We start from the raw sequence: 27211 nt of genomic DNA, 5'->3' as shown, positions 1-27211 counted from the left end.
ACATCATCAGAAGAATTTGCTGCCAATCTAACAGAATTATTTTGAAGCAAGCTCAGTGCTGATACCTATTACGACGTAAAACAGCTCCATAAACTTTTAACACACAAGATGTAGCAGGATTTACTGCAAATACTTCCCAGCATTAACTAGCTGTATTTCACAAGTGGAGGAAGGGAGTAACTCAGCCATGATGTCACTTGCCCCGTGCCATGCAACAGCCAAATGGCAGAGACACAGAGAGAACCCAGGTTTCTGTACTCCTCTTCCAGTGCCCCATGGGCTGGGGCCAAGCAGCTAATGTGCATCTGTCCTGAACTAAGGTGTTATTTGCGGCTCACATAGATGTACCAGAGCTACGTTTAACCTAGGCAGTCACGGCACAGACAGCAGCAATGAACTCGGTGTAGACTAGCCACCTAATATTTATCTAGATTCCAAGCAGGTTTTGACATTGATCTGATGCTTACGCTGTAGGAGCAATTTTACTGTAATTACCAGTGCTAGCTAGTTCAAAGCCTACCAAACCAGCTGCAATCCCACCTTTGACTGCAGAATTTACCTGATGTTATAGAAAATACCTCACAAAAAAGGCTCCATATTTCCTAATTAGCATTTTTATCCCCTCTACCAACTAGCACCAAATGTAATGAATTTCTGTATTAGGCAAATCACTGAATTCACTGATTTCAAACACAGCATTAAACCACCATTTATAAGTACTTCTGAACTATGACCTAAAAGAGGTAACTCGCTTTGATTTTAAACGAGCACTAAAACGCATGACAGGCAGGACTCTGCTGTGAGTATCTGTAAGCTACAAGCGCTGCTTCCAGTTTATTTTGCTTTATACATTTCATCTCAGTAACACTCTCTTATTATGCACACCAAACTCACTAAGTCAACAACACCTTAAGGGAAAAATGTACTAACAGTTATTACAGTAGGATTGACTTTCTACTTTCTTCTGCTTTCATGTATGTGTTTTATTTTGGAAGAGGAACCTGATAAAAGCATCTTCAAATTACAAATTATTCTGTCGACCACAAAATGTGTTTAGGTTGCACCACAGAATGAATGACATCCATTTGGTGTGTGCACACCTGCCTATGGAACCAGACAATTCTGTCCCTCGTTTTCCCTCTCCTTAATTGATTTGGATTTGGGTGGGGATGATTAATAAAATGACAAAGTCAATGACCCAAAGGAAGCACTAGATTACAATTGAATTAAAAAAAAAAATAATCCTTCATGGCAAAGACATAACTGATTACAATCCAATCTAGTAAAAGTCCCTTCTACAAGTCAATGCAATCTCTTTGCCTCAATGAAAGAATTACATTAGCACTCAATAAATTCTCACTAAGATTACAGTGGCCTGCAATTTAATGAGCCCATATATTACACTCAGCTGGAATGTCCTAGTTATAGGCGTTAGATGGAAGTTTGAGTTAGGGCATTTCTCATTTCAAAGAGGCTTCATATTAATGGTTTGTTTGTAGATAAGTATAATTCCAGTTTTAGCATTATTTACTTCAGCACCCATCCTTGAGAACCCCTCTCTATTGTCTATATCCTTCAACCTTTCTCTGCCGTAGCAGACTGCCAAGCTCTCATCTCTGGGGTGCCAGCTGTTAACAGCTGAGAAATGCCCAGCATTTAAATGTCCAGCGCAAACCTGCAGGTGAAATTTCATCAGATAATGCTTGCACCTTTCTGTCAAGGCATTTGCAGCAACAATTGGTTAGTGACACAAAAATCAGGACTGAGGCAGCAGTGTCTCCCCTTCCCCTACGGAGCATAACCAAGCTGGCCCTGTGAGGTGAGTGCCTGCATTGCCGCAGGGTGCTGCGTAATGGCAGGGCTGGGCTCCACAGTGGAGCAGAGGCAAAGCCTTGTGCAGTCAACCTTGAAAACCGATCTCCAGAGGAAAGGGAGGCAGGCTGTCTTTCCTCCCTGAAAACCCACACAGATGCTCCGAGACATGCAGCTCAATCAGGAACCTGCAGTGTGTTATCAGTGGGGCCTGAATATTGAAGAGGAGATGAGCACAGTGACATGGTACTTCACCTTCCCACGCCCATGCCCTCCCAGTAAAACTGTACCTATACCTTGAACCACAAACCCCAACCCCCTCCGTAAACAGACAAACTCCATGGATTTGTAGAAGGGATTAAGGCAAGACAGAAAGGCCAATCACTTACACTAGGACAAGCGTCTTCTCCTTGCTGTCCCACCAAGATATACAACGTATCGCCCTTCTGGAGGTCAAAGATTCCCAGCACAGACACGCCATGGGACCGCACCATGGTGTTCTTCCCTCCTTTCCCACCAGCAGCTCCATAGCCTGAGATGCTGCAGGAAAAAGAACATGACATCCTGGCACCTGAGTTGTCCCAGACAGGAGGAAGGCAGCACAAACCACTTCTGGGCACTGAGAGTTTTGCACACCTCAACTGTACAGAGTGTCACAGGGCCGTGGCCTGAAGACCTGACACACTAAATAAATTCAAACCCAAAGCTTGAAGACTGAGGTTCTCTGCTCTACATGGACCTGTCAGCTTGGGTTGCTACAAAACAGCTTCCTTCATGTTGATTCTTGGGCAAACACTCACTGAGGACAGAGTAAGCAAGTCCCTGTAGTTTCAAACTTTACTATATGAAGCACATCTTGTTTCCCAGAAGGCATACCCCTGAGAGGTTTGCAGCAAGGAAGAGAAAGAACAGAAGAACCGGTAAGTACAGCACATATGGTTAAAGAGAACATTAAGCATGAGATTGACAGGGGGAGATTTGAGAAAGCAGACAGCATAACTGGTCCTGGTAGCACGGACCAGATGGGAAACAGCTCTCCTATTCCCAGGACCAGCAGAATATAGAAGAATAGATGGACATGACACTACCTGCAGTAAACAAGGAAGGCAAAAGCCCTCTGGTTAAACTCACAGTCACCACGAACACCTTGCTGTCTCCAACCAGGGGCAGCTAGGTTGCATACACAGGCTGCTGCGGTCTCAGTTAAGGCTCTGGGACTCTTATTTCAAGCCATCAAGATTCAGAGGTCCTTACTGTTGTTACGTACCCAAAGATGGCTGTACCACTGTATTGCTCAGCTCCTCCCTCTCCCTTCCTAAGTACGTGAACAATTTACATACTTGAAGCAGCTTTTATCAAAGGATTCAAAACACTTTATAAAAATCATGATAAAACACACATCCCTGCTGCAACAAAGGACAGAGTTACTCAACTTTCTGAGCAAGTGAGTGATGGTACAGCTAGCTCCATTTGTGTCTGAAATAAGCAGATGATTCTCCACTGACATTATCAGTTTTGCAGCTATTTCCATGAGAGCAAAATTCAACCTGGAGCATGTAAACAGTGACTGCCGCGCTGAGAACACACTTCCTCCCCACTTCCTAGCAGTTAGAGTAGAGGTGCTCTGTGTTAACTCCTCCTTTCCTCTAGCACCTGGCTGATCTTTGCCCAGCAGAGCCCTGCATGCAAGCAGGCTACGAGCAGAACAAACCAGCAGTGCCCACTGCGCGTCAGCACCCTGAACAGGCTGGGTAGCCAGCTCACCTCCAGCCAGCAACCTGCCTTCATGATCAGCAAGAGGAACTCACCTTGCAACGCTGCACTGAGGCGGCCAGCATGGAGCAGTTCTGATGCCGAAGCAACTATGGGGCATCGAGCGCCTCATAAAGCACATTAGATCCTCACAACGTGACACGGTTATGTTCACGCCACTGCTGATAACCAAAGCGATCACTCCTCAGTAAGGCTGCACCGGAGCCAGCAGAAAAAGAGGTGGACACAGCACTGGGTTACCCTGAACAGATGCTGCGTGAATCTGAAGACCGAGTTGATATGCTGTAGAATTTTGCTATGGCTAATGAGGTGCGCTATCAGGCACAGCAAGCTGGCAGGGCTAATTGGCTGCAATTAGGGGCCATATTTTTCTGTGTATGAACAGATTTTGCATACAAGCAATGATGTCAGGAAGTTCAGAAGAAATCATTTTGGCCTCATTCAAAGGCTGCAGACAAAGAAAACCCAGTAGATTCAGGTGACAGTCATTCTCTATTCAAAATGGGTGTCACTGTTTAGACAGGTGGGTTATCTTGTCAAGTGTTGGCAATATCCCTCTCCTTGGGCACAAGTTTCTTTTACAGAAGGAATCCATTTAACCATATTTGCCCTCAAGAAAGATCCAGACCACTCTGAGTAGATACAACCAGAATGCAGAATATCTTTGACTGCCTTCCTCTTTTACTATGATACCTGTAGGAACTGAAAAAGAAAGCTGCGTCTTCAGGAAGGATGAGGATGAGCAGAGTGCATCGGCAAACTGGGGCTGAGGACAAAAATTCACCTCTAGGTAGACAGGTCATGGAAAATACTGGAGCTAGTTTTGAGAAGAAAATACAGTGCCTAGGCTGGCCAACTTAGAAGGACACCTTCTTGCATTCCACTGTGTTGTGTTCCTGTGCTACCTTACAAGAAGGGACCAGAGAAAAGTGAGGACAGTGGAAGTGACAACAAATGGGGCACTCAGCAAAACGGACCAACAATTCTTGCTCTGAAAATGGAAGAATTCAAATAATGGATGGTAACACATAATTTATTACAGTTCACTTCTCTCATACATGATCACAGGCCTAGATATAGGATGACAAGACCTTCTGAATGCTTATAAAGAAATCTGAAAAGAAAAATATTCTTTTATATTGCCTAACTTTATTGTTATACAATGTGCAGTCCTGTGGGAGAAAACCAGATGATTTTGTTCATATCAACACTGGAGCATGCAGGACTCCAGTCTTCAAATGAAGTTGCCTACAGTCTGTGGCAGCCTGCCCAGACTTTCATAGACGGGTTGGTGTGGTATGCTTGTGCTCGTAGAGTTTTGTGCAAAGTTGAGCTTTCTGTCTTTGCATTTTAATAATGCATATTCTGCCTCATGCTCACACTATCTATATCCCTATTCAACTACCAGGAATGTAACTCACTGCTCTACGTTACACAAAGTGCACTGATAGGGCATAACAACAGCTTAAGAGCCGAAGAGCCAGCTGGAGGTTTTATCTCTGGGTCAGGCATACTGGAGATGGCTATCAGGCTGACTTACAGGACCCACAGTGCAGCAGGCCTGCGGGGAAGAGCTAAATACAGGCAGTGGGTCCAGACTCCGGGAAGCCTAGAATTGATATTGCTACATCGCTACTTGACATTTTCCTAAGGCTAGGCTATACAGGGGGACTCTGCTGCCCCTTCAGCAGCCAGAATCAGGAAGATGTCAAGTTAATTTAAGCCCACAATTGCCTCCTCCTTTCCCCAGGCTGTGAATTCTCTACTATTGCCTTAAGAGGTGCAGAACAGAATGTCATCCATTTATATATAGGTTACCAATGACATTAGCCATCTATTATCTATACAGAACCTAAAAGCCTGTTAGGTCATTTACAGGACTTAAATAGACAGCTCCTCCCTGCAGGACCTGTGTTTTGTATCATGTAGCAAAAATCAGCCTACAGTTGCACTGGAATTCTGGCTCTTCATGGGCTGTGATATTAAAGAAATGACAATGTTGTAGCTTTATTGCCTCTTCTCTTTTGGGCTATACTTTATAACCATATTTACTGAATGCCAGTGCTGAAAAATTCTGTTCACCTCAGGCAACTCATTTTTGATAGCCGAGTAAAACATCATTAATGCTTTTTTCATTACCATCAATCCTTGTGGTAATAGGCACTCGGGCAGAACTTGCGCCTAGTCTAGCTTAGCTGGTTTCTCAAAACTTCTTTGCAGTAGACTTCTGCTAGAGACTGACATCTATCCTCAATATTAATATTCTTTTTTGATAAAAAGAAAAAAAAAGAAGGTGCTAGTAAGTTTTAACTGAAATTTGTTCGAAGCCTTCAGTGGAATGTTCTGCTTTGAAATTCATTATATCATCATTGGTTTCAATAGGGAATATTGCATAAAAAACAACCACTAGAGACAGTCATTGATTCAAACAGACAGTTCTGCTTACAGACTGATGTATGTAATAGCTTTATGTTACCATTCGGATACACTGACCTAAACTTTGACTGTACTTCTTTGCCCAGCAAGAGCAAAAAGAAAAAGTGATCGGTAAAAGTCTGATTAAGTAGCATTGAACCGTATCCGATCATCTCCCTTTGAAAATAACTCCACAGAGGGATACAGGCATTAGAACCCTCAGTATCACAGAGCCTAACATTTAGGTGGCTGGCTGCCAAAATCAATTCTACAGTGGTGAGCCAGGCTTACAGGCACAACTTACCATGCCTAGATTCAAAAACATCAGGATGCAGAACACAGCTTGATGCAGGCTGTCCAATAAGAAATGCTGACGTATGATTGTGCCTCCTATACCAGGTGAAGAGTGAGAGAAACTCATTCTGATCCCAGAATTCAGTGGATGGCATATGGGATATGTACGCCCCTTGGCCTAGGGAGGTCAAAACACTTGATTTTCAGCTACTTATAGAGCTCTCCCAACTTGTAACCATTTAGGCTGAAGACTGGTCTGCCTCAGATGGCTGCTTCTCTTTCTTTTCACTTTCACCAAAAAGTCGCATCTTCCAGACAACAAATCTGAGACTGGAAAGGTTGGAAACCACAGGATCAAGGAGAAGTAAACCCCAAGTAGATATCAGCCAAACTTCTGAATACACCTAGCATGTGTCTGCAGCTTGGATAAGTTTCAAATGCAACGATACATCATGACAATCAGAGACGGTTCCCATACCTGTATGTGTTGGTTGCTGGTACTCTCCAGATCTGAATGCCTTGGAGAATCCCTTCAGCTCCTACAATCACGCTGAGGTTGGAGTTCCTGTAGGCATCGTTGCATTGGCTCTGTGTGGGGCCGTAGGGTCCACTGGCACCACATGTTGTGAATAACCAGTGCTCTGAAATGAGGACATATACAAAGCATGATCCCAATGTCCAAAGATCAAGTAGCTATCCTGCCCTTCATTCACTCTCTCTCATTGGACCAAGAGAAGAACCTGGCCCTTGAGGTTTTAGCGAGAAGGAATACTCATAGGAGTCTTTTAAAAAAGACTCATAGTGCTGTGTATCTCAGCATTTGATAGCTTTTCACCTACATCTCCTGAAAGCTATCACAACTGTGAACATAGCTTTACTTTTTCTAAGGCTCAGAAAAGCAAAGATGACAGAGTAGAGTAAAATGCATCACAGATCACCTAGTTTTGGGCTCTGCTCCCCGGGCTGTTACAGTGCACACTCATAACCTCAAGGCTGGTACATTTTAGCCCTTTCAGTTTCTACAGACACTTGATTATTGAATTTATTTTATATTGGAAAGTATCTGTTAATTAGATAAAACCCTGTAAATGCAACATCATCTCAGTGATTAAAGCATTAAAATAAACTAATTGTATCTTGAATAATTATTTGCTTACAAGAGGTTCAAGTTAAGCTTCAGCAGGCAAAACACCTTATCTGAGGCCTGTAAAATTCAGCTCTGCATGTTCGAGGCCAGAGCTGCGGCTGTAAATCAATGCATCCCTATTACAGCCATACTCATCAAGTGAAAGTAATAGCCCTGTACAGATTTTTAGAACAAGGCATTGCTAATTTGTGCCTCAAAAATCTAATTTTTAAATTTGAATACATGATGCTGAAAATGCCACCTTTTCCCTTAAGAATCCGTTATCAAGGCCAGCGCAGCTGCAAGACCACAATGCTGTTGTAAAACCCACCCTAACATATTTGCTCGTATATCAGGAAATACTTCATGTGTAATCAAAACTAAGACCCAGATGGACAAAGCATTTTGGGTGCACATTACATGATTTATCATTCATACTTATTAACAAGCTAATCTATACAATATAACAAACTCTGTTACTTAATCCTACTGACATTAAAGACAAAAGACTTGAAATACATCTAAAAACATTATTTCTACAACTGATGTTGGGCCAGCCAGCCCTCCTTATGGCTTTCTCAAAGGACACCATTTTTGCCCGCAGCTTCCACTAACGCAATACATGCACTCTTTCAGCGATGATACTAATTAGCTCAGATGCAGCATTAACTTGATCTGCTTCTTGGAATTCAGGGCTATATGGTCTAGAAATGGTGTTCTTCATGTGTCTGGATGAGAGAGGCTAGCAGTTCTACCATTGCTGTTACTGGAGGGGTTCAGCCACCAGAAATCCAAGGAAACACATTAGTTTAGCTGGGCACAAGGTCTGAACTACTATTTCACAAACTAATCCTGAAGCTGAACTCAATTCGTTTTTATAAAAAACATTCAATGCTTGAAATGGATCAAAAAATTTGGCAGGACTTTAAGGAATAAAGTGGCTGGTATTTCTGAAAATACTTTTTAATACAGTCTTGGCTGTTCCAAGCAGCAATGCAAAACTACTACTTTAGGAAAGCTTCCCAATCTAAGTACTGCTGAGAGAATAGTCTCTTCCTTCTTACTGCAAAATCTATGCCGCCCCTCCTCAAAGCTCCCCTGCAAGGGCCCTCTAGAGATTTTGCTACCGTTACTTATTTTATATAGATACTTATATATTTTTTTTGTACTTATTCCTCCTGTCCTTCTGCAATGGGTGGCAATATAAAGTCTTAAAATTAGTAGATAGCAAATGGAAGAATTCTCCTCTCTCTGCCTCTGATGTATCCCCCAAAACCCAAGAGCAACAGGTAAGAGGAGAAAAGCACCTACGAAAGCAAGGTCTAAAAGCTCCGAAAGCAAAATGGTTCAGCAGCTCCGATATCAACAATCTTGCACCAGAAGTTACTTATGTTTAGTCTTGCAAAAAACCCCACCCCAAACCAAAGCAAAATCTCACACAAAATGGAAGAGGAGAGATTCATTCTGTCAGCTATCACAGTGATTTAACGTTGTAATATCCCAGTGGGCTAAGCCACCTGCACTGTAACATATGTTTTATAAAGCAGGCAGGTAAGTGTCTTCGTTTGGAACAATAAGAAGCCATTTGGATGTCTCTGGCGAAACATCAAACATTCCCAAAGGTAGAAGCAGGTGACCTTCACAGGGACAATAAGCCCAAAACGTGAGAGAATCAAAACGGAAAACTGGAAGTGATAAAACCTAGGAGAGACCACAGCCTGTGCATACTGCTGCTATGATTAAGCTTTAAATTTCTAATTTACTCCCTTTAAATAAATCTTGCCCTCAGGTATCTGCTTACCTGGCCTTAGCAAAAGTGTCTCTAGACGATGACACATGTAACGCAGCACTGCTGGATGTGAAACGGGCTGCTCTTGACTCCCACTGGGTTCCAGGGACAGGCGATCAATGAACTATATCTTATTTTAAAATACTTTTAAATAGCCCTCTGTTTCCTTAAAAACCCAATGCCCTGGTGGAATGGAAGACAAAATGTCCTCCTGCTGCAAACATCATGCTTTCAGACTTGGAACTGAAGCAACCAGGACAACTTCTGTATGTTCTGCCTCTTGGACAGGCTAGAGGGGGCTCACTCCCAGTGCAAGGGCAGTATCAGGGTAAGAGCAAAGAGTGCTGGCAATTTAAGGTTAGTAGATGTGCATCTAAACTCTTAGAATCTGGCTTTTAAAAGTGTGAGAGTACAGGGAATGAAAAACCACAGCTAGGTTACACCAGGGAGTGTGACATAAGGAACCTGGAGACGACAGAGCACAGAAGGTACTACCTTACATTCCAAAAGCAGCCCTGCTGTAATCGATAAGTGGCATACACAAGATTGCAGGTAAAGCCTCCCAGGTTCTGCAGTCAGTGCCGGCAGACGTGATTACTTGCTCTATGCAGGTAGATGGTAGACAGGAATGGAAGAAAATGTGTTTCACAAGTGGCAGAACTGGCTGGTGGCCTTTGCCCAACACATTGCAGGAGGATGCCTGGCCCAGGCGAAGTCCATGGGGAGACTGCAACTGATTTGAACCAGCAAGGACTGAAGTAAAACCTACAGCCAGGTGTTGTGGGAGCTCCTCATTTGTCACTGCTGCATTGACTGGCACAAGCCCTCCTCCTGTTTATATGCACTTTCATATGTGATACTGAAAGCCAGTCCAACATGCAACAGCTTTGTCGCTGAATTAAATGGGACAGAATATGGCATGGGAAGAAGTCGCCCCTCATTTCAGTGTAATTAGGACAGATGGGTCTTAGTTACAATTCTAGATACATGCTAAAACCCTCACACTTCCCTCTCTCTTCTCTCTTAAACATTTCACAAAGCCAATCCTCGATCTGCAGATGTAACAGCAGCCCAAAATCTTGAATCACTAACCCAGTAACAAAACAGAGTACTGTCCATCTTAGATAACCCACCATTTCTTTTTTTTAAAGTAAGAATAACCACTCACTCCCTCTAAAATATTTATTTTCTCCTGATTCTAGAAATGACTGCGGCATGTCTCATAAGCTCAGAGAGAGCACTGCTGCAGGTTGCTGCATGCCACAGCAGTTTAATTCAATTTGAAGCATTATTTTGATCTCCAAAGATTAAAGCAGCAGCACTGAATCAAAAATCCTTAAGCAGCTAGGTGAGAAGCACAGGGTTTTTCCATTGGTGCCAACGGTGGTCTGTCGCACACTGCATGGGGCACCTCTCCTTCCTGCTGCACTGTGCGACAGGCTAACGCTGCCAGCACCTCACACTCACATGACGGGAAAAAAGTAGGACTCCGCAGCCTGAGTCTTCCCAAATAACTAGCAGATTTTGGAAATTTGCCCAACTTCACACTAGTTACAGATGCCCACTTTCCAGGAGCAGCTGAGCATTCCCATGGTGAAAACAAACAGGTAGTTACATGTAGAGTCCCTATATATCCTGTCATTGGCAGTGGCAAGATGCTAACTGGGTTTAAAAACTGGAAATTCCTGTTTAAGGTGGGGGAGAAAGAAAAGAAGTGAAGATTACACATAGATTCAGAATTGGGGTACTTCATTTCAGTGACTGATTTATACATCAGTCCATTTGACAGAATCCCCTTTCACAAGAAACACGGCAGAGGAAACATTTGCTGTTCTGCCTGTTCACCCACACACCTGCCCTCCTCAAGCTCCCTAGCAATCTCTCCGGCACATTGCTAAGGTCCCAGCAACAACATTTTGCAAGAAAAGCCATTTTGACTCTATTAAAATGGATTTTAAAAAAATCGTTCTTCCAAACTTTCCTTTCTGAATTACATTTTCTGATATATTTACACACTCCATCACTTGTGCTCATTTTCTTTTGCACAGCAGAAATTCAACTTTTTGCACAGCAGAAATTCTAGTTTTCACACAGCTTGCCTAGGTACATAAAATGCACAGCAATCAAGGCACTGGATTTCAGCCACAGCAGAGGGGAGTGATGTCCTGCTCTTGGAAAACAAAAAAAACAAAACCCCACAAGACTTAAAATGACTAATTCATTTGAAGCTCTGCTACCACTTGCAGCCCAAGGAGGCACTGCTGCAGGCACTGCTGCAAATAATGGGCAGCAGCAATGAAGAGAAAACAGTACAGCAAAGCCTAAAGCACATTTGTTCTTCTAATGTAGAAAGCAATTTCACTGGCACACACAGCACATAAACTCCGTACTACAAAACAGACATAGGCATTTCAGCTATACCTCACGGGCTTAAATGTATTAACTGGCATTTGTTAAACTAAGCTGGTTTGAACCGAGGTTCAACTCATTCCAAACCAAAACTTCACTGTGATTTGAGAAAATTACCAACCAAGCACCATGGTACTTGGCTTATTTTGGAACCTAGAGTAAGTAATGCAGTAAAGAAATGCATCAGTGCTTTAAAACAATGTGTAGGCAGTTTTTGGAATTCGCTGCCACAACCTCTATTCAGACTAAGAGGTTACTCCTACTTCAAACAGAGTAAAAATACCATTAACGTGAGCTACAAGGTCTCATGCTTCAGGGTCATAAGAACCCCAGAAGCTAAATTTTTGAAAGCAATTAATTCTGTTGGTTGTCCCTCAGGGAAGTTCATTTTACTTCTTCCTCTAAGGCAGATGTCATCAAACTTGATGCCATGAACAAGCAGAAAACTTGCTTCATTTATTTGCAAAAACATTCACAAACTCCCTTACGATATTTGGCCAATATGGGAAATCCGAGGCTTACAGGAAACTGCCCATCTTAATCTTCATGGACATTTGGCTGCCCCTGGCGCCCCGGTTGTGTGCCGGGATATACCCTTTACTCGGTGGATGAGCAATCTCAGTTACACATTACAGTAACTCCAGGGTTGGTCTGTGCTGAAAGTCTGTAGGCAAAATGTACTACAAGCACATAGAAGAAAAATGTTCAGTGATGTAAGGCAGGAAAAACCTTTCAATTTTGCTTTGGGTACTGTTGTTTGTGTCCTGTGAGCAGTAATTTGAGTTTATTAGCTTTTCCGGGATTAAGTTTGCCAGAGATTAATGGGGCGGGGAGGGGGTTTGAAAGATGATGGTAAATGGCAGAACTAGGTTGTGCTCACAATCGCAGCCCCCGAACTGTTAAATGTGTCTACACAATGGTATTAATGGGATATAAAACGATGACAGAAATCAGTGAGTCTTGCCAGCAAGACCAGCAGCAGTTACTCAGGTATGGGTAGCCTAGGACGAGGCCAGCTTTTCAGCTGTTTATGGAGTTGCTGTTTCTACCTCTTTTTGTTTTCTAAACGAGGGTGGCAATGGAAGACTCGGCCATGTTTCTCAATTCAACGAGAGAGGCATCACTGCAGTGATGACAAACGTATGCCAGATCGATCCTGAGTATCATTTCAAAGAAATACTCAAAGCTTTAGATTTTTCTGAAGCGTCCGTGTAAAGGGAACACTATGGGCTATCCTTGTGGGAAATTATCTGTGGTCAGCACAACAGGGCAAGGGCGTTGCTGACTTTGAACAGCAACGAGAATGGCTTGTTTCTTGCTACCTTCTGGAACCAGAAACTCACAAAGCAGCACGAAGAAAACAAATTTATTTTCTCTTTTACATTTCACTTAAAGAGATAGCAGGAGTCTTCCATAAAGGGCGTTAAGTGAGACATGCTACTAACTTTTTGGAATTTATTTGTTTACAATTACAAAGGATAGTAGCATGTAAGATAACAAAGACCAAGATGGGTAGAGGTGGCAAAATTATTTCAAAACCTTTCCTGAGATTTATAGGAGTTTCTGCATAATTTAAATTGCCATTCGTAAGAGTGGGCAGCTTTAAAATGTTGGTCTAAAATGTGTGAATCACCCTGTTTATTTCAATTGTATAATGAACTCTGGAGAACAGTTATGCCCATTCAACATTGCTATGTTGGGATCTAGTTGTATGTTGATTTTGAGTACTGCACCTTTACTATCTCCAATCCTACAGAGACAGCAAGTGTAAACACTGCAATAAAGAAATTAATGCCTGTATAACCTGAGATCCCACCATCTGTCTCTGAACGTTTTCTATCACTGTTCACGATGCTACTTTTGTTGGGGGGAGGGCACTGAGCTGTTACTCGCTGTGTTAATTGATGGTTAATATAAAAATACAATTCTGCAAATACCTTTATTGCATTATGCCAACAGTTCAGTTAGTATAATTGCACACAAAGAGCAACCAAATGTAATTTTCTTTTACTTAGTACTCGCTCTGCTGTTCCTTTCAGCTCCTTCATCTGATTAACTAATGTGACTCAGAGTTCTTCCGAGAAACAGCCATGTAAGTACTCATAAGAGAACTCGCCCTGATGCAAAAGACAAAATCTGTGCAACCACTAAGTGTTGTGGGGAAGAGACCGGAGCTGAAGGAAAACAGTAATCCAGTCTGGATGAGTAAATGATTTGATGAGAGTTTCCATGCAAGAAATCATGGCTGCACAATGGCTGGTGGATATGCAGATCAGATGGGACCAAACAATGCAAGATTTAAGGGGAAAAAAGGTTAATGTTTTTGTACATTTCACAACATATCATTATTGCACCTTGTGCCCTGACACGTGTAAGTTGTCAGGACAGACAAGAAGCTGAAACATCAAAAGAAAGGCTATCCTCGTGGTATTTACAGCCTATTCAGAAGCACAAGAAATCTTTAATTAAAGCTTGATTGCTCTGTGTCTTGTTATCTCCTTTTGCCTACTGAGAATCCTATTTTGTCTCCTCCAGTTTCCATGATAGTAATTTGTTTACCTAGAGTTCCTCATTATTGCTCACTGTATCTTTATATGCCTGAATTTCCCATATTCTAGCCTTGGTCTATAAAAGAAAATTGCATTGGTTTGATATAAATTGGCTTTTTACTTGGAAGTTAAACTCCCTGCAGGGAGATGCTATGGCTTGAGTGGCTTTCAGTTTTACTTAAACTAATACCTAATCAATTTAAAAACCAACCTGAAGTAAGCTTGGTTTACATCAAAATAAACACCACACAGCCTTTTGTATGGATTTCAACATTTCAATCAAAACTCCCAGTTCTGCTAAAGATGCTTTGATCTTCTGGTATACACAAGCTTTCTTACAACTTTTTTACAGGCTTCTTCTAGAATCAAGTTTCACCTGCAACCTTTCAGCAAAAAGCTGGCATTTCAGCAAGTAACATGTAATCAATTAATGAAAAAAGGAAAGCATTTGCATTGCTCTGTGATCACCTATTTAATGGCCACCTTGCACTGCACGTAACCGTGTGACTTGAAACCTACAAGAATTTTTCTGTGCTGGTCCTGGTTATCATCAAGAAACCTGAGAGGGCACCACCACCATACTTGTAGTAGTTTGGGGTCTTAATTCTACACAGCGTGTTCATTGTCCCATGTGTGACACATGACAGCAGTTAACAGATTTCTGGAAGCTTTAGGATCTTTCTTAGAGTGGCTGCATTGCATGTTTTGAACCTTCAGTGTACACACCCTGGAGGCATGCCAAGCCATGATAAGCAATGACAAAGCTGGGCGCAGGGCCTAAGAACAGAGAGGGTGGGGAGGTTGCTAGAGATGACTATTGCTTCTGCTGACAATGGATTTCCAAGCACAGGTAAAAGAAGCAGGTGCATGTAAGAGGTTGTTTTCGGTTACAGAGGAGCAAATTGAGGCCCATACCCTGGAAAGCAATGGAGCTTCTTTGGATTTTCTGTCATCTAAACAAAGCGGTACCTGGCTTCCAATCTGTGCTTCCTGCTGCGTAGGCATAGCTGGCTTGGGGACCTGGGGAGGGCATTTTATTATCCTGTTGTTTCCTCAGCTACAGGAACATAGTTTTTTTGTTTTAATATGATTTCTTAAGAAGGAAATATTATAGCGTGTGATCCATCACAGGAGCCAAAGATCACATTAGCTGTAATTACTTTTGGCTGAGCTCATATTGGTCAATGCAGTCTTTGGGACTTCATGGTGGTGCTGATGCTGCTGGTTCACTCGCACAACAGTAAATACATGGCCATCAAAGTAAAGACCTTGACAGACTCAGCCTGAGGTTTCTTAAATGCATTACAGAATGCAGAAAGAAACAAGATTAAAGCTGGGTAAAATGCACAGCCCAGGGAACAAACATCTGCAGTGTTTACTGAGAGCAGAGACTCAGCAACACAAAAGAAAAAGGTGATTTGGTGCTGTGGAGACCCTCAGAAATGCAATGACTTCCCACTGCAAGAAGCCGCTGCTTAGCTTCTCTGATTTATGCCCTGTGTACACCAAGGGCACAAAGGGGAGAAAATTACTTTAGGAGTGATTTCAAACCTCAAGAGCTAGAGACAATTTTAGACAGACCATGAACAGAACAGAAGATCAAGCCCAGAAATTAGGCAAGCTGGCTTAGATACCACAGGAATTGCCTTGAATTTTCATCCCAAGACTGAAATCTCTAATTAAAATCATGTTTTTAAAACAAAGATGAATGCTGTACTCTTTCAAAATGGGCAATAAAAATATTACTGAAAAAGCAAAGCTATGCTATTTCAAAGTGAGCTTATATTAACCAGAGATGGGTGTTCAGGTTACCACATGCTGGACTCAGTCATTTAGGACATTTTGCTTTGACTCCTGCCTATTTCTATATGACCGTGACACCAAACCATCCCATCTTATAGTTTAAAAACACTTTTTACTTCAAGAAGAGGCTCCCTCTGGTTCTTTCTTTCACCAGCTTGCAATCAAAATCCCAGTTACTGCTAACAGCTAAAGGTAATTCCTTTCTAGAGCTTGTTTTGTTTGTAAGGGACTTGGCAAAAGCTCTGAACAAAGGCTTTGGTAAAAAAAAATAATAATAAAGGAATCATACTGCATTTAGCCTCATCTCACTGAAATCTGTACTAGCTGGAAATCTCTGCTGTCTGAAAATGCTTCTCAGACCAGATAATTACCTGCTGGACCAGAAACGGGGGCAGTGTTGAGCTGGAGATTTCCCAGAAGCTTTTGTTCCCATCCAAACTTCTTCTGGACACCTCTACTGGTGAGCAAATTGCTTGAGTCTGGAGTGGTACCTCGAGGTGTCTTCTCTCCACTGACTAGAAAACAAGAAGTCAGAGACCGGTTTATCACTGAGGGTGGCTGAGTCAGTATGTAATCCAAAACTGAAGCTAAAATTAAGGGCTGCACACTTCTCTGCTGAGAATAAGAGCCTGCAGCCACAGGATATAACACTATTCAAAAGAAAGGGCAGATTGACTTTCCATTGCTGTTAAGGGAGCAGTGACAAAAGGAAAATAAGCAGGAATGAGTGGTGGAACAAAACAGCAACTGAATGAAGGCACAAAGCAGAAATGTTTTATTATTTTTCATTATATATAAAAAATAAATTAAAAATATTTTATTAAATTAAATAATAATTTAGCAACTGTTTGGAAGTTTATCTTTTAGCCAGCAAAAGTATGTGCAATCTTTTTTAATTACAGCCTAATTTTAAGATCTCTTTAGAATATTGGAACCTGAGGTACGTTGAAGTTATGCACAGAAAGGGGTGCATAACTACACAAGGGGTATTACTGCGTAAACGGAAAGCTTCATACCCCAGCCAACGCAAATAAACATAACACAAAGCAGATGAAACATTCCGACTGCTGTCGGATGAGGAAGTGGCTTAGAGATTTTCAGTCTGAACCAAGCTACAGAGGTTGTAGCTTCAAGCTTAAGAGATGAAAGAATACACTGAAGTTCTACCGCTAACACAAGGTAGAAGTTCCGCATGTTCAGAGCAGCAATCCTCTAGTCCTCATGTAAGTTGTTGGTCTGAGGTATAGAGTGAGATAGATCATCGAACACATTTACAAATTAAGCAACTCACTATGCATGAGATTATGAAGGATGAGCCAGACACAAATGTTCAATAACAATCTAACTGCGGTGGAATCTGGCAGCAGAGGTACAGACTGGGCATATTCTAGAGGCCAGTCAATCACAAAGTCTGGATCAGAATTCAAATTTTTCCCAGGAGTAGAAGAGAGCGAAGATCCTAGTTTCTGATTCAGACTTAAATGCATGTCAGTCCAAATAACATAATCTTGTCCTAATTTTCTGGAGTGATGTGCCCAATGTTATGGCAAAGTTAGTGTCAGTCACAGGATGCCTGTCTTTTCCTAGCCAGAGTCCCACTGTCATTCATTTTGATAACTGTCACACAGCCCACCAGGTCATGTGGAACTCTATAATCACAGACTGGCTTCTGCATCAGCCTGGGTGGATAGGTGATGCTTCTGTCTCAGCTGGAAGCCGATTCTCCCACACCATATGTCTCACAACCCATTTACTGCCAAATTCGGGACCCATTCACTGGTCAGCTCCACTAATAAGGTGTGCATCTGAAAGGCCTCCTCCATCGAAGCACAGTTATTTCTGAAACACACCTTTAAATTTCAAAAGTCTTTTGAAGATAACAACCCTGAATCCCTTCCCCACAGTTTCAACCCCTTTCCAAATTTCAATTACATGGCAAATAAAAGACAAGTCACTTGCAGACAAAAGGAAAACTTACTTGTTAAATAACAGTCCAGACTAAGAGAGACATTGTCAAAAGCAATAATGGCATCAGATCCTTCTTCCCATGAAGCGACGATCTGAAACCAAAACCTGCACAGATGGGAAGAATAGGGATAAAATTCCGTTAAAGGGATGAAACTCAGAGCTCCTTGCAATTAAAGCCGTTTTAGAATGCGGGAGGAAGCTTCCCCCCCCACCCCCCCCAAAAAAAAAAAAAAAAAAAAAAAAAAGTTAAATTGACAGAGTGATCCTAAGAGGGAAGTTGTACACGAATATGGGTAGACAGAAAAAGCAACGCAGCCTCTGGTGCTTCCAGAGGCATATGTGCAAATCTGCATGTGGAGGTGTGTGTGGTGTATCAGGACAGAAAATGAAGTCCCCTGGCTTCTGGCACACAAAAAATCAGACACCTAAACGATTTTATTCTCACAAGTGATTTACACCCTAAAGTGTTAAGAAAAATAAGTAGGCTGGGGCTCCCAAAGTCACCTGGAGTTTCTAAAAGGAGCTGGCAATCAAAGGCTGAAACTAATTTAGAAAGTACTTGGTGCTGATCCACTCCCTAGGAAGCAAAGGGTATCTAACAGACCTGGCAGTCACAAAAGAGAGGAAATGACACGGGGTAGTCCATAGGAAGAGCAGAACTCATTATCTCCTTGTGGAAGCTGAGCAGGTTTGCCTTAAATCACTGCCACACTCTCAGCTGGCTTTTGCCGGGAAGTTCTGCTACTCCTACATTACCAGAAAAAAAGATCCCTGTAAATTCACCCTCAGTGATATTACCAGTCAACAGGAAGAGCAAAAATAACCCATAACCAAATACTTCAAATCTGATAGTATATTGACCGTGCATTCATTTAGGGCGCTCACGGACTTAGATTTTCTCTTAGCTTAGCAAGTTCACGTTCTCCCAGTGCATATCTGCCACGTAATGTCGTAATACTCTGCTTAGGGAGGAGGACAATTTCTAAAAGCAGCCGAGCATGGCCCAGAAGTCAGATACAATGCTGAGAGGTTGCATCAAGACTATAAAAACATGAAACTATTATATGCTGTAAGAACAAGCTGCAACAGAATATGTAATATTATTTAAACCTCGTTCTCTTGCATCTTGATGTTTTACACCAGCAGAAGTTAAGCCATTCATGGGTCTCTCATGGAGATCTATTGCTGATGGTTCCTGCTCTGTCTTTTAGATCTGCTTAGCCAGAATGTGGATTCTTGCAGGTGTTCCAGTTTAGATGAGAAACTGATAACAAAGTATTATTGAGGAGCAGCCCTATTTATTTTGAAAGGCTGTAGAAATTCTGTCCTTTTACTGCAGCAAGAATCTAAACACCAGCAGAATATTTTTATTCCCACAGACTCTAGTTCTTTATCCTTAGTACTGGGTCTCAGCTTTTTTGTCTGCTACCAGTACTCTTACATTAGTCTTGTTGCCTCCTACAGTTTTTAAAATCCACCTCTCCTTAGCAAACCATCACAAAACAAAATTCAAGTGAAGCTTCTCTGCTCATATGTGTATCTACTTGGGATAGCATGTTCCTGTGCTTTGAGTGAGGGTTTTGTCTGAGCCTCCTGCCTCTGTCAACACATGTAACCAGCTTCCATGTTGTTCTCAAACACAGTGCAGCTTTCACCACCAGAGATGACAGTGAGGCTTGGCATAAGCTAAAACAGATCCCAGGGATAAACGTGCCTTTTGAGGATATCTGGATTGAAGCGTCTGAAGCAACTGGTGTTCTTGCTAAGCTACAGAGGGGGACACAGTCAGAAAAGCTGACCCAACCAAAAGAAAAACTTCAAACAGGAAAAACCTCCTGGAAACCCCTGAAAGGCGCAAAGGGTTTAGAACAGAACACAGTCTGTTCACAACACAAAAGAGTTGATGTAGCTACTGTGTTCCTCCTTTATTTCTGGTAAAGCAAAGCAGTGATGCTTCAATACTGAAATGTCTCACCCTTTGGAGACATGCACTGGACATATGGAGAGACTTTTCTAAAATGGACTTTTTATGTTCTAAAGAAATGAGCAGCTGCTATGAAAAAGCAAGTGATTGACACAAAGAACAGTGGATATGGTGAGGGAAGAGTATCCCTAGCATCAAAGGAAACTCCAAAGAGCAAAACATAATTTTTCTTGCTAAATGATCTGTCTTTATCAGCTCAAAATGTGGCAGCTCTATCCAAACAAATCTGAAGGTCACAGAATATGTGTCACACACAGTGTATTTTTTGCCTTCCCAATCCCTGCAAAGCGCAACTGCAGCCTGGCATTGCCAGAAGCCTCACGGTTCTTAGCTGGTATACCTGAAACCCATCGTGGGAATGTCGAAGAGGAGAACTGGAAGGAACAGAAAATCCTTGGATATTAAACTGGCTTGCAACAACATCAGCTGTCCTCCCCCTGCCTCCTCCCCCTCTTTGCTCCACAGCTGACATCCCACAACACTTCAAATGAAATTACAAGCTCTAGCATAAACATAAGCTGTTCAATTTCAGGCATGCCATGTGAGTTTTAAACAAAAGCTGTTGGACAAAGTCAGTTCTGATCTACTTTTTCCTGCAAGTTACTGTGCCAGCAGCAGAGATGACCGACCTGTATGTGAAACAGGTCCTGAACCACTGCAGGTCATAGTCTGCTACGTTACGGAGCACCAGCACCTACCTTGGGCTGAAAACTACAGGCTGCAGCTCAGCAGCAGCTTCTCCCTCCTTGTGCACTGCTGCAACCTCCAGGAAGAGGTCAAGTGGAACCAGATTCAGCTCCACATCTTTCAGTTGGCTGTGTCTGAAAATCAATGCCCTGCACAGAGTGAGCCTTGGTGCTGCATTGAAGGGACCACTGGAACGGGGTCTCTTATGCATTTGATCTTTGGCCTGTTTCCTGGGGGTGTGCACTAAATGCCGCTTAGACACGTGGACATTTTGATGTGTATGTTTGTGTGATGCTAACGAATTACAAAGACAAATAAGCAGTATTTCCACGTCAGCTTTCCCCTCTATTTCTGCAGATTTTAGCTCAGCTATCTGTCTCTTCTTTTTTGCATAACAGAAGAGACAGACACTTCTGCAAAGACTACTATGTACCTTCTTTATGCCTGCAGGCAGCTAAATACTTCTGAATATAGGTTCAGGTAATTTTCCTTGGCAGAACCTAGGCTTCAGGGCCCAAGGTGTTATCCCTTGGTGCGCCGTTCATGTCATGCCTCTTCAGACAATAAAGGGTTGTTATGATAATTACCAAATGTTCAGCCCCTAAGAACAGGAAGGCATGATGCAAACCACTATTTCCATCACTGAAGGGAGTGCCGTCTAACATGCCAATATAAGAATGCAATAGGTTGGTCTTTGCTTTTATGACAGTTCGTTCCAGTCAAGAGACAGCCTCACTGATTTCACCTGCAGGAGCACTGGGACCTGAAGACTTGAGAAGTTTCCTGAACTTCAGTAGGGATGAAAAAAATGACAGAAATGGCTCCAAAATACAAAAATCATGTGAATGTTAAACGCTGTTAGGACCATCAGTGCTGCTCTGGTTGCCTATCAATCTAATTATTTTTTTTTCTAACATGAATGCAGTTTCAGTACAAGCCTTCTCTTGAGACCAGCATTTCTGCAACAAATAGTTCATCTTTTTCTCTTTTCCAGTTTAATGCCACTATTAATTTAGAAATGTGATGTCTTTCAAATTCCAATGAAACAAGATCATCAGTTAACCAACATTTCAATCATTAGCTTTGGTGGTTTTAGCTTAACGGGCTAATTAAGGGAAATTTAATCAAAACTGAAGATGGAAATGTCACACATCAGTGAAACGAAAAAACCCCCACAGACAATCTTGTTCCCTTGCCCCCTCCTTTTATTTCTTTCTGTTTGATCCCTGAAATCAATGAAACAACTTCCTTTGACTTTGGTGGAAGCTGATACTGAAACACCAGAAGCGTCTGTTATTGCAGTGACTCAGTGTAATGCTGGAGGTGACAACGTGTCACGGATATTTTTGCACAGATCAAAGAGGGGTATACTGACTGCGCACACAGTACTTCAGCTGGCACCTACCCACACAGATACTGGTCCACAGCAGCATGTAGATAAATTCACTGCAAACACAGACATTGTAGTGGATAGCCATGAAAGAGTATTCCTGAAGGCAATTATACAGGAGCAGGAAGATCAGTGCTGGCAAGCTTGTTTGTCATGACTTTGCTGCTTAAAATCTCCCAGCAACTTCCCCACATGGAATCCAAATCCTCATCAGATAAGTCTGTGTGTGTAAGCTACGCTTCTTCAAAGAAATGAAAATACGGCTGCTACAGAAGTCTTTAACGGCTTGGATATTAGAAAAATCATTACTTGAGAACTGACGGAAATTACTTATCTGTCCTACTTGACTGCTTTGCCCTACTTGGCCCCAGGAGCACAGCTAGAAAAAGTTCCTTAGATGTGTGACAATTGGGAAGCACAAGTTACATCCCGCAGAGTTGAGTGTCAGCTGAGCTGCAAATGCAACTCATACAAAGGCTTTTTTTTAAAAAACAAACAAACAAAACACAACCCTGTTTGAGGCAGATGGGAAATGCTGTACCAGGTGGATAAAAACCAAAAAACCTAATTCAAATCTCCCCGTTGGGGAACATCAGCTCGGCTGTCTGAAAGATATAAGTTTTACATAAATTCAAAAACCACTCAAGGGTGACTACTGATCAAATATTTCAGAGTCGCAGATAAGAAATGGCACCAAAGACATAACAAACAAGCTTCTTTTGTTTTGTTTCTTTGGCCAAACCTGTGAAACTTGAATCCAGAGGAACAGTTCCTTGAAAGGTAGGACCAAGCACATTTCAACTCGGTTAAATCTGACAGAAACAGGGCAAAACCTCTGGGCTGCAATCTTCCCTATTCCTCAGGATCTTCGGGTTTATTTCAGTGTGGTCAGCACTTGAGCTTCATCACATCACCCTGGCTTTTCTGTTCAGTTGGGTTTTTTTGGTTACTTAACATTTTCTTGATCCTAACAGAAGACTGGTTCCCCCCCAAAAAAATATCTGGGTTTATTTACAGAGGGAAATACTTAGCTACAAATATGAAAAATATATCTATAGTTATGTTAGTATTGCCTCCACGAGGACAAACTGTTGTGCTTACATCTTAAGTCTTCATTGCACAGAAGTGTTAGCTTTTGGATATCTTATATCCTCTTCTGTTCAGAGGGAAATAAAACCCATTCTCCTTGAACTGAAGACCTCAGAAAGTTGATTCTGGGCAAATTCTGCAGCTCCCTCCCTTCAGTAACAATTTTGAATGCCACCTAAATATTGTCTCTGGCTTAAACGGATACTTCAGGTTTCCATTAGCCAGACTCAGGCAGCTGTCTGCATGCCATTATTTTAGAAAGGCTCGTAATCATTATTTTTTTTTCTTTTTATCATAAAGATAGGGATTATTAACCAAGATTGAACGTTAATCTCCTCTGTACTCAAACCCCCATGCAGTGACACGATCACAGCATGCCTGTACGTACAGATCCCATTTCATAACTTGTAATGTTTTGCCTCTGATGAAACTGATTTCTCTCTCTACCTAGCTAAAATAATTACGGCTGAACCTGCTTGAGACCGAGGCACTTACGGAACAGTGAAGTTTCAGGTCACTAACCCTTATTACATTCAGGCTCCCATTAATGTCTCTGTTACAAATGATGCATTGTTAGCTCTCTTCACAAAGGAATACTTACTATTTGGGATAAAAGACATACTTAGGTGGAATGAGATTATTTAGAGAAATATAAGCATGTTAACCAAACTCAGTTACAGTGACAGAATTGCCGTGCAGGAAGTTACTTAATAGCTAGTAATAAAGGCTGAGATTCAATGGTGTTATTAAAGGCAACCATGCAGAATATATACACGTACAGAATCTGCCACAGGTAGTCTGTACACACAGTCACCAAAACCCCCTTTTTCAGATGCACAGAACAGCCACCAGCAGAATAACTATTTCAGAAGGAGGACAGCAGCAGACAAAGTTAATGCTACAGAGCAGAAAAGCAGCGATATGGGCATTAAAGTCTCACTCTGTTTTTATCAAAGTAATGTGGGACCACATCAGAGCAACACAGGCTAGGCTTGTTGGACGGATATAAGAAGAAAGAATAAAGAGATCTGAGCGTAGAATTGCCCAATTAATATATATGTGGTAATGTGTAGGGAGACATGTGTCTAGCTTGTATGGAGAGTCCCTGTTTCTTCACAGCAGAATGGGAAGAAAGGTCAGGAATAACAGGAGACAAACAGGCCTCTGGGTATAAAATGTTGCTGAGAACTTTTCTTTTCTTTTTCTTCCTTGATGGGAAACCTGATGCCCAGAAACTTATTAGAAAGAAAACCTGCAAGAGGTATGAGGGAGAGACAGAGCAATGCAAGAAGAAATTATTAGACAGGAAGAGCGCTTAGCCACAGTGGTACGGCAGAGTCGTACGAGAAAACTTCTTTTTACTACTCTCTTTCCTGCAGCCATGAGTGAGAGGGTCCCCAGCTGCTCTGGCTGCCACTGAGATCAGAGCTGCTGAAGGAGCCAGACAGACCAAAGGATCTCACTCCTGAGGACTCAAAGGGAATCCCACTTTGATATGTAGACGAAAAACTGATGAGCACCAGTGTAGTTCATAAAAATCTAGCAAGCCAGCAAGACTGGCATAGGTAAAGAAGCCAGTTTAAAGAAAGACAGTACAGTCATCTGGACGTGAATGTTGACTTGTTGCAACAGAATATCATCTGAGGTAACTTAGATCTGTAGACTTTTTTGCTTTCTTCCTCAGGAAGGTGACATCCATACCTAGGCTTCCAGGTAAGTCACACTTTTCTCTTCCAACATAACAAAACTCCTCATTCTGTGTTCAGGAGATGGTGATCAGCAAGAAAACTATTTTGAAGCTCTCTGAGCACAACTGGGTGAAAATTGGGTTTTATTTTATGAATGTGCTGCACTGCTAAAAGGACACAGGGCCTTGTCTTGCTGTCAGTGACAAGGCAGTGCCCCTACTTAGGACTGAAAATTTAGTTTTTAGAGACCTCAAGCAAACTTCTCCTTTCGCTCCTCCTTCCCCCATCTGGCCAGTATTACTTAAGACTGGCTACAAATTTAGACTTTGTAATGCTAAAAAACTTAAGAAGATAGGAAGCCAAGGAAAGCTTTCTAACCAGTAGATACATTTAATTCCTTTTATATTTCTATGCAACATTCTTCTGTCAGAAGATTGTACTGAGGTTAGACAGGTTGCTATTAACACTTGCCATTTTTACCACCTTCCCCTTACAGAAGTTACAGTGAAATCTTTAAAGAAAAGGACAGGTTTAGTAAAGAATACAGGCCTTAAAAGACCACGGCTGGGCTGGGCTGGCTCACGTGGAGCCCACTTCAGGAACTCCAGCCAGCTGGTAGAGGGACCCACAGAACATTTAGCCGTTCCACACGGCGGGCCTCAACTTCACCAAGGGAGCAGGAATCAAGAGAATTCAAGTTTGTTTCTTAAAGCATTATTTTTTTCAGCCAGGCTTCAGCTTATTAGAGTTAATCCTTTTCCACCTTTTCCACTGCATAGCAAAAAAGGTGGGTTGGTGATAATAAGCGTCAGCCTACAGCAAGCTCCAGAGAATCACTTTGTTACACGTGCTTGTATTTTATCCATGTGATATACCTTAACTATACTGTTAAACTAACAGAAGATCTAATTATTAGCTACACAAATCACTCATCTCCAATTACATCAGGCTTTTATTTGCTCTTGCTGTCACATTCCCATGACTAGATCATTAATAAATTTAAACTCACATTTACTTACTAACTAAAACCCAATGCATAAAATAAGCGAGGCCAAACTACCAACTATAACAGAGCTTTTAAGGCTGTTTCCTATGTGCATTTCCGTGAAGTTCAAAAAGAACAATCCTCAACAGGCTTATCACTTATCATTGGAAAACAAATAGTAATTTTCCATCAAATATAACAATTTTACAATAACGTGGTTTGCTACACTACTCTCTAAACCAATTATTTTAGCACTGCATTCATGAGTAAATTCCGATAAGTAAAAATGACCGATTCTCTAGGTTTCGCTAATCTGTGCAAATTGTCAGATTTGCAGGTAACACGTCCTTCAGGGAGGGGCAGGTGGCTCCATGGGGGCCAAACGAAGCACCGCAAGGATTGTTAGTTCATATGGAGTGTATTTAAGTGGCAAGTTAAAACACAGCACCTCCGGAGACTTTGTCTTTTGCCTCTGATAGGCAATCTGTTCTTCCAACAGTTCAAGAAGCTCTGGCCTACAATCGGCTCCTTTAATTGTAGCTGCTTTGATGGCGTACCCTTCAGCGGGCTCTCTGCCCTTCCTCCTCCACACACGGAAGATAGTGAGCATTTGGAATTGGGTTACAGCTCTGTTAACCCACATACCTTAGGAGCTGACTCTCCAGACTGTTTGGCCAACACTTTCCAGAACAAGGAAGGATGGCTAACTTTGGGAGGTAGAAGCCAGGGCTTCATCCTCTAAGTTCACACAGAAAAGGTAAGACCTCACACAGGGTGAAACTGCAACTGGATGCTTTCCTAAGGATCAAATGGAAGGAAAGAAGACAATCCTCTCCTCATCGTACTCTAGGAAATTTAGCATGTGTCCAGGGCTGCCCAGGCTAACGCAGTGCTAGAGATCTAACATCCCTCAGTCCCAATTTAGTTTCTTTGTCATACTCCTCCCTACTTTCTGTTCCTGCCAATTCACCTGAAATGTTCTAGCTGTGGTTTTCTGCCCAAATATAATTTCTCCCAACAGCTTGAGGGAGGGATATCAAACATTTAAGAAATGCCTGTTTCTAAAGATAGAGCTGATCTAATTTCTTGGAAGTCTTCCTAATGATTCTTTGAAGTGCTATAAGCCAAACATGGAAATTATGCCTAAGCAGCTTTTGAACAAGCATGCTTTTGAGCAGTTTTAGAGCATATTATCTTATTATTAATAATGCTTTCCATTCAGCTTCCCAATCACAATGGCATGTGCTCTAATTCTGTGTGGAACTGGTACACTGGTGTGCTTTATTCAAGAGCTTTACTTCTCTGAGGTGATTTGAAGTTTCAGCTCCTCCTGTAGGAATATCTGCAGTATCATGCTTCTATCACAGACCCTCACAGCTACTGACTGACACAGGAACCAATTAGAAAAAGACAGGCACAGCAAGCTTTCAGCAGCACCAGCACTGCGTTC

At 42.0% G+C, this 27211-nt stretch overlaps 1 protein-coding gene across 1 annotated transcript in view; it reads right to left on the bottom strand.

The window, feature by feature from the left end:
- ALK (ALK receptor tyrosine kinase) overlaps positions 1 to 27211 on the bottom strand; it is a 322417-nt gene that overhangs the window by 33721 nt on the left and 261485 nt on the right. Inside the window, exons 10-13 of the mRNA XM_040611688.1 lie at positions 17949 to 18043; positions 16342 to 16485; positions 6773 to 6935; positions 2202 to 2352 (exon numbers count right to left, since the gene is read on the bottom strand). Coding sequence (XP_040467622.1) covers positions 2202 to 2352; positions 6773 to 6935; positions 16342 to 16485; positions 17949 to 18043 — 553 coding nt within the window. The remainder of the gene's footprint in view (positions 1 to 2201; positions 2353 to 6772; positions 6936 to 16341; positions 16486 to 17948; positions 18044 to 27211) is intronic.

This window comes from Falco naumanni, chromosome 12, assembly GCF_017639655.2.
Source record: "Falco naumanni isolate bFalNau1 chromosome 12, bFalNau1.pat, whole genome shotgun sequence".
Lineage (NCBI taxonomy): Eukaryota > Metazoa > Chordata > Aves > Falconiformes > Falconidae > Falco > Falco naumanni.
The sequence above is the reverse complement of the archived record's forward strand: the minus strand, read 5'-3'. Positions and strand labels throughout refer to the sequence as shown.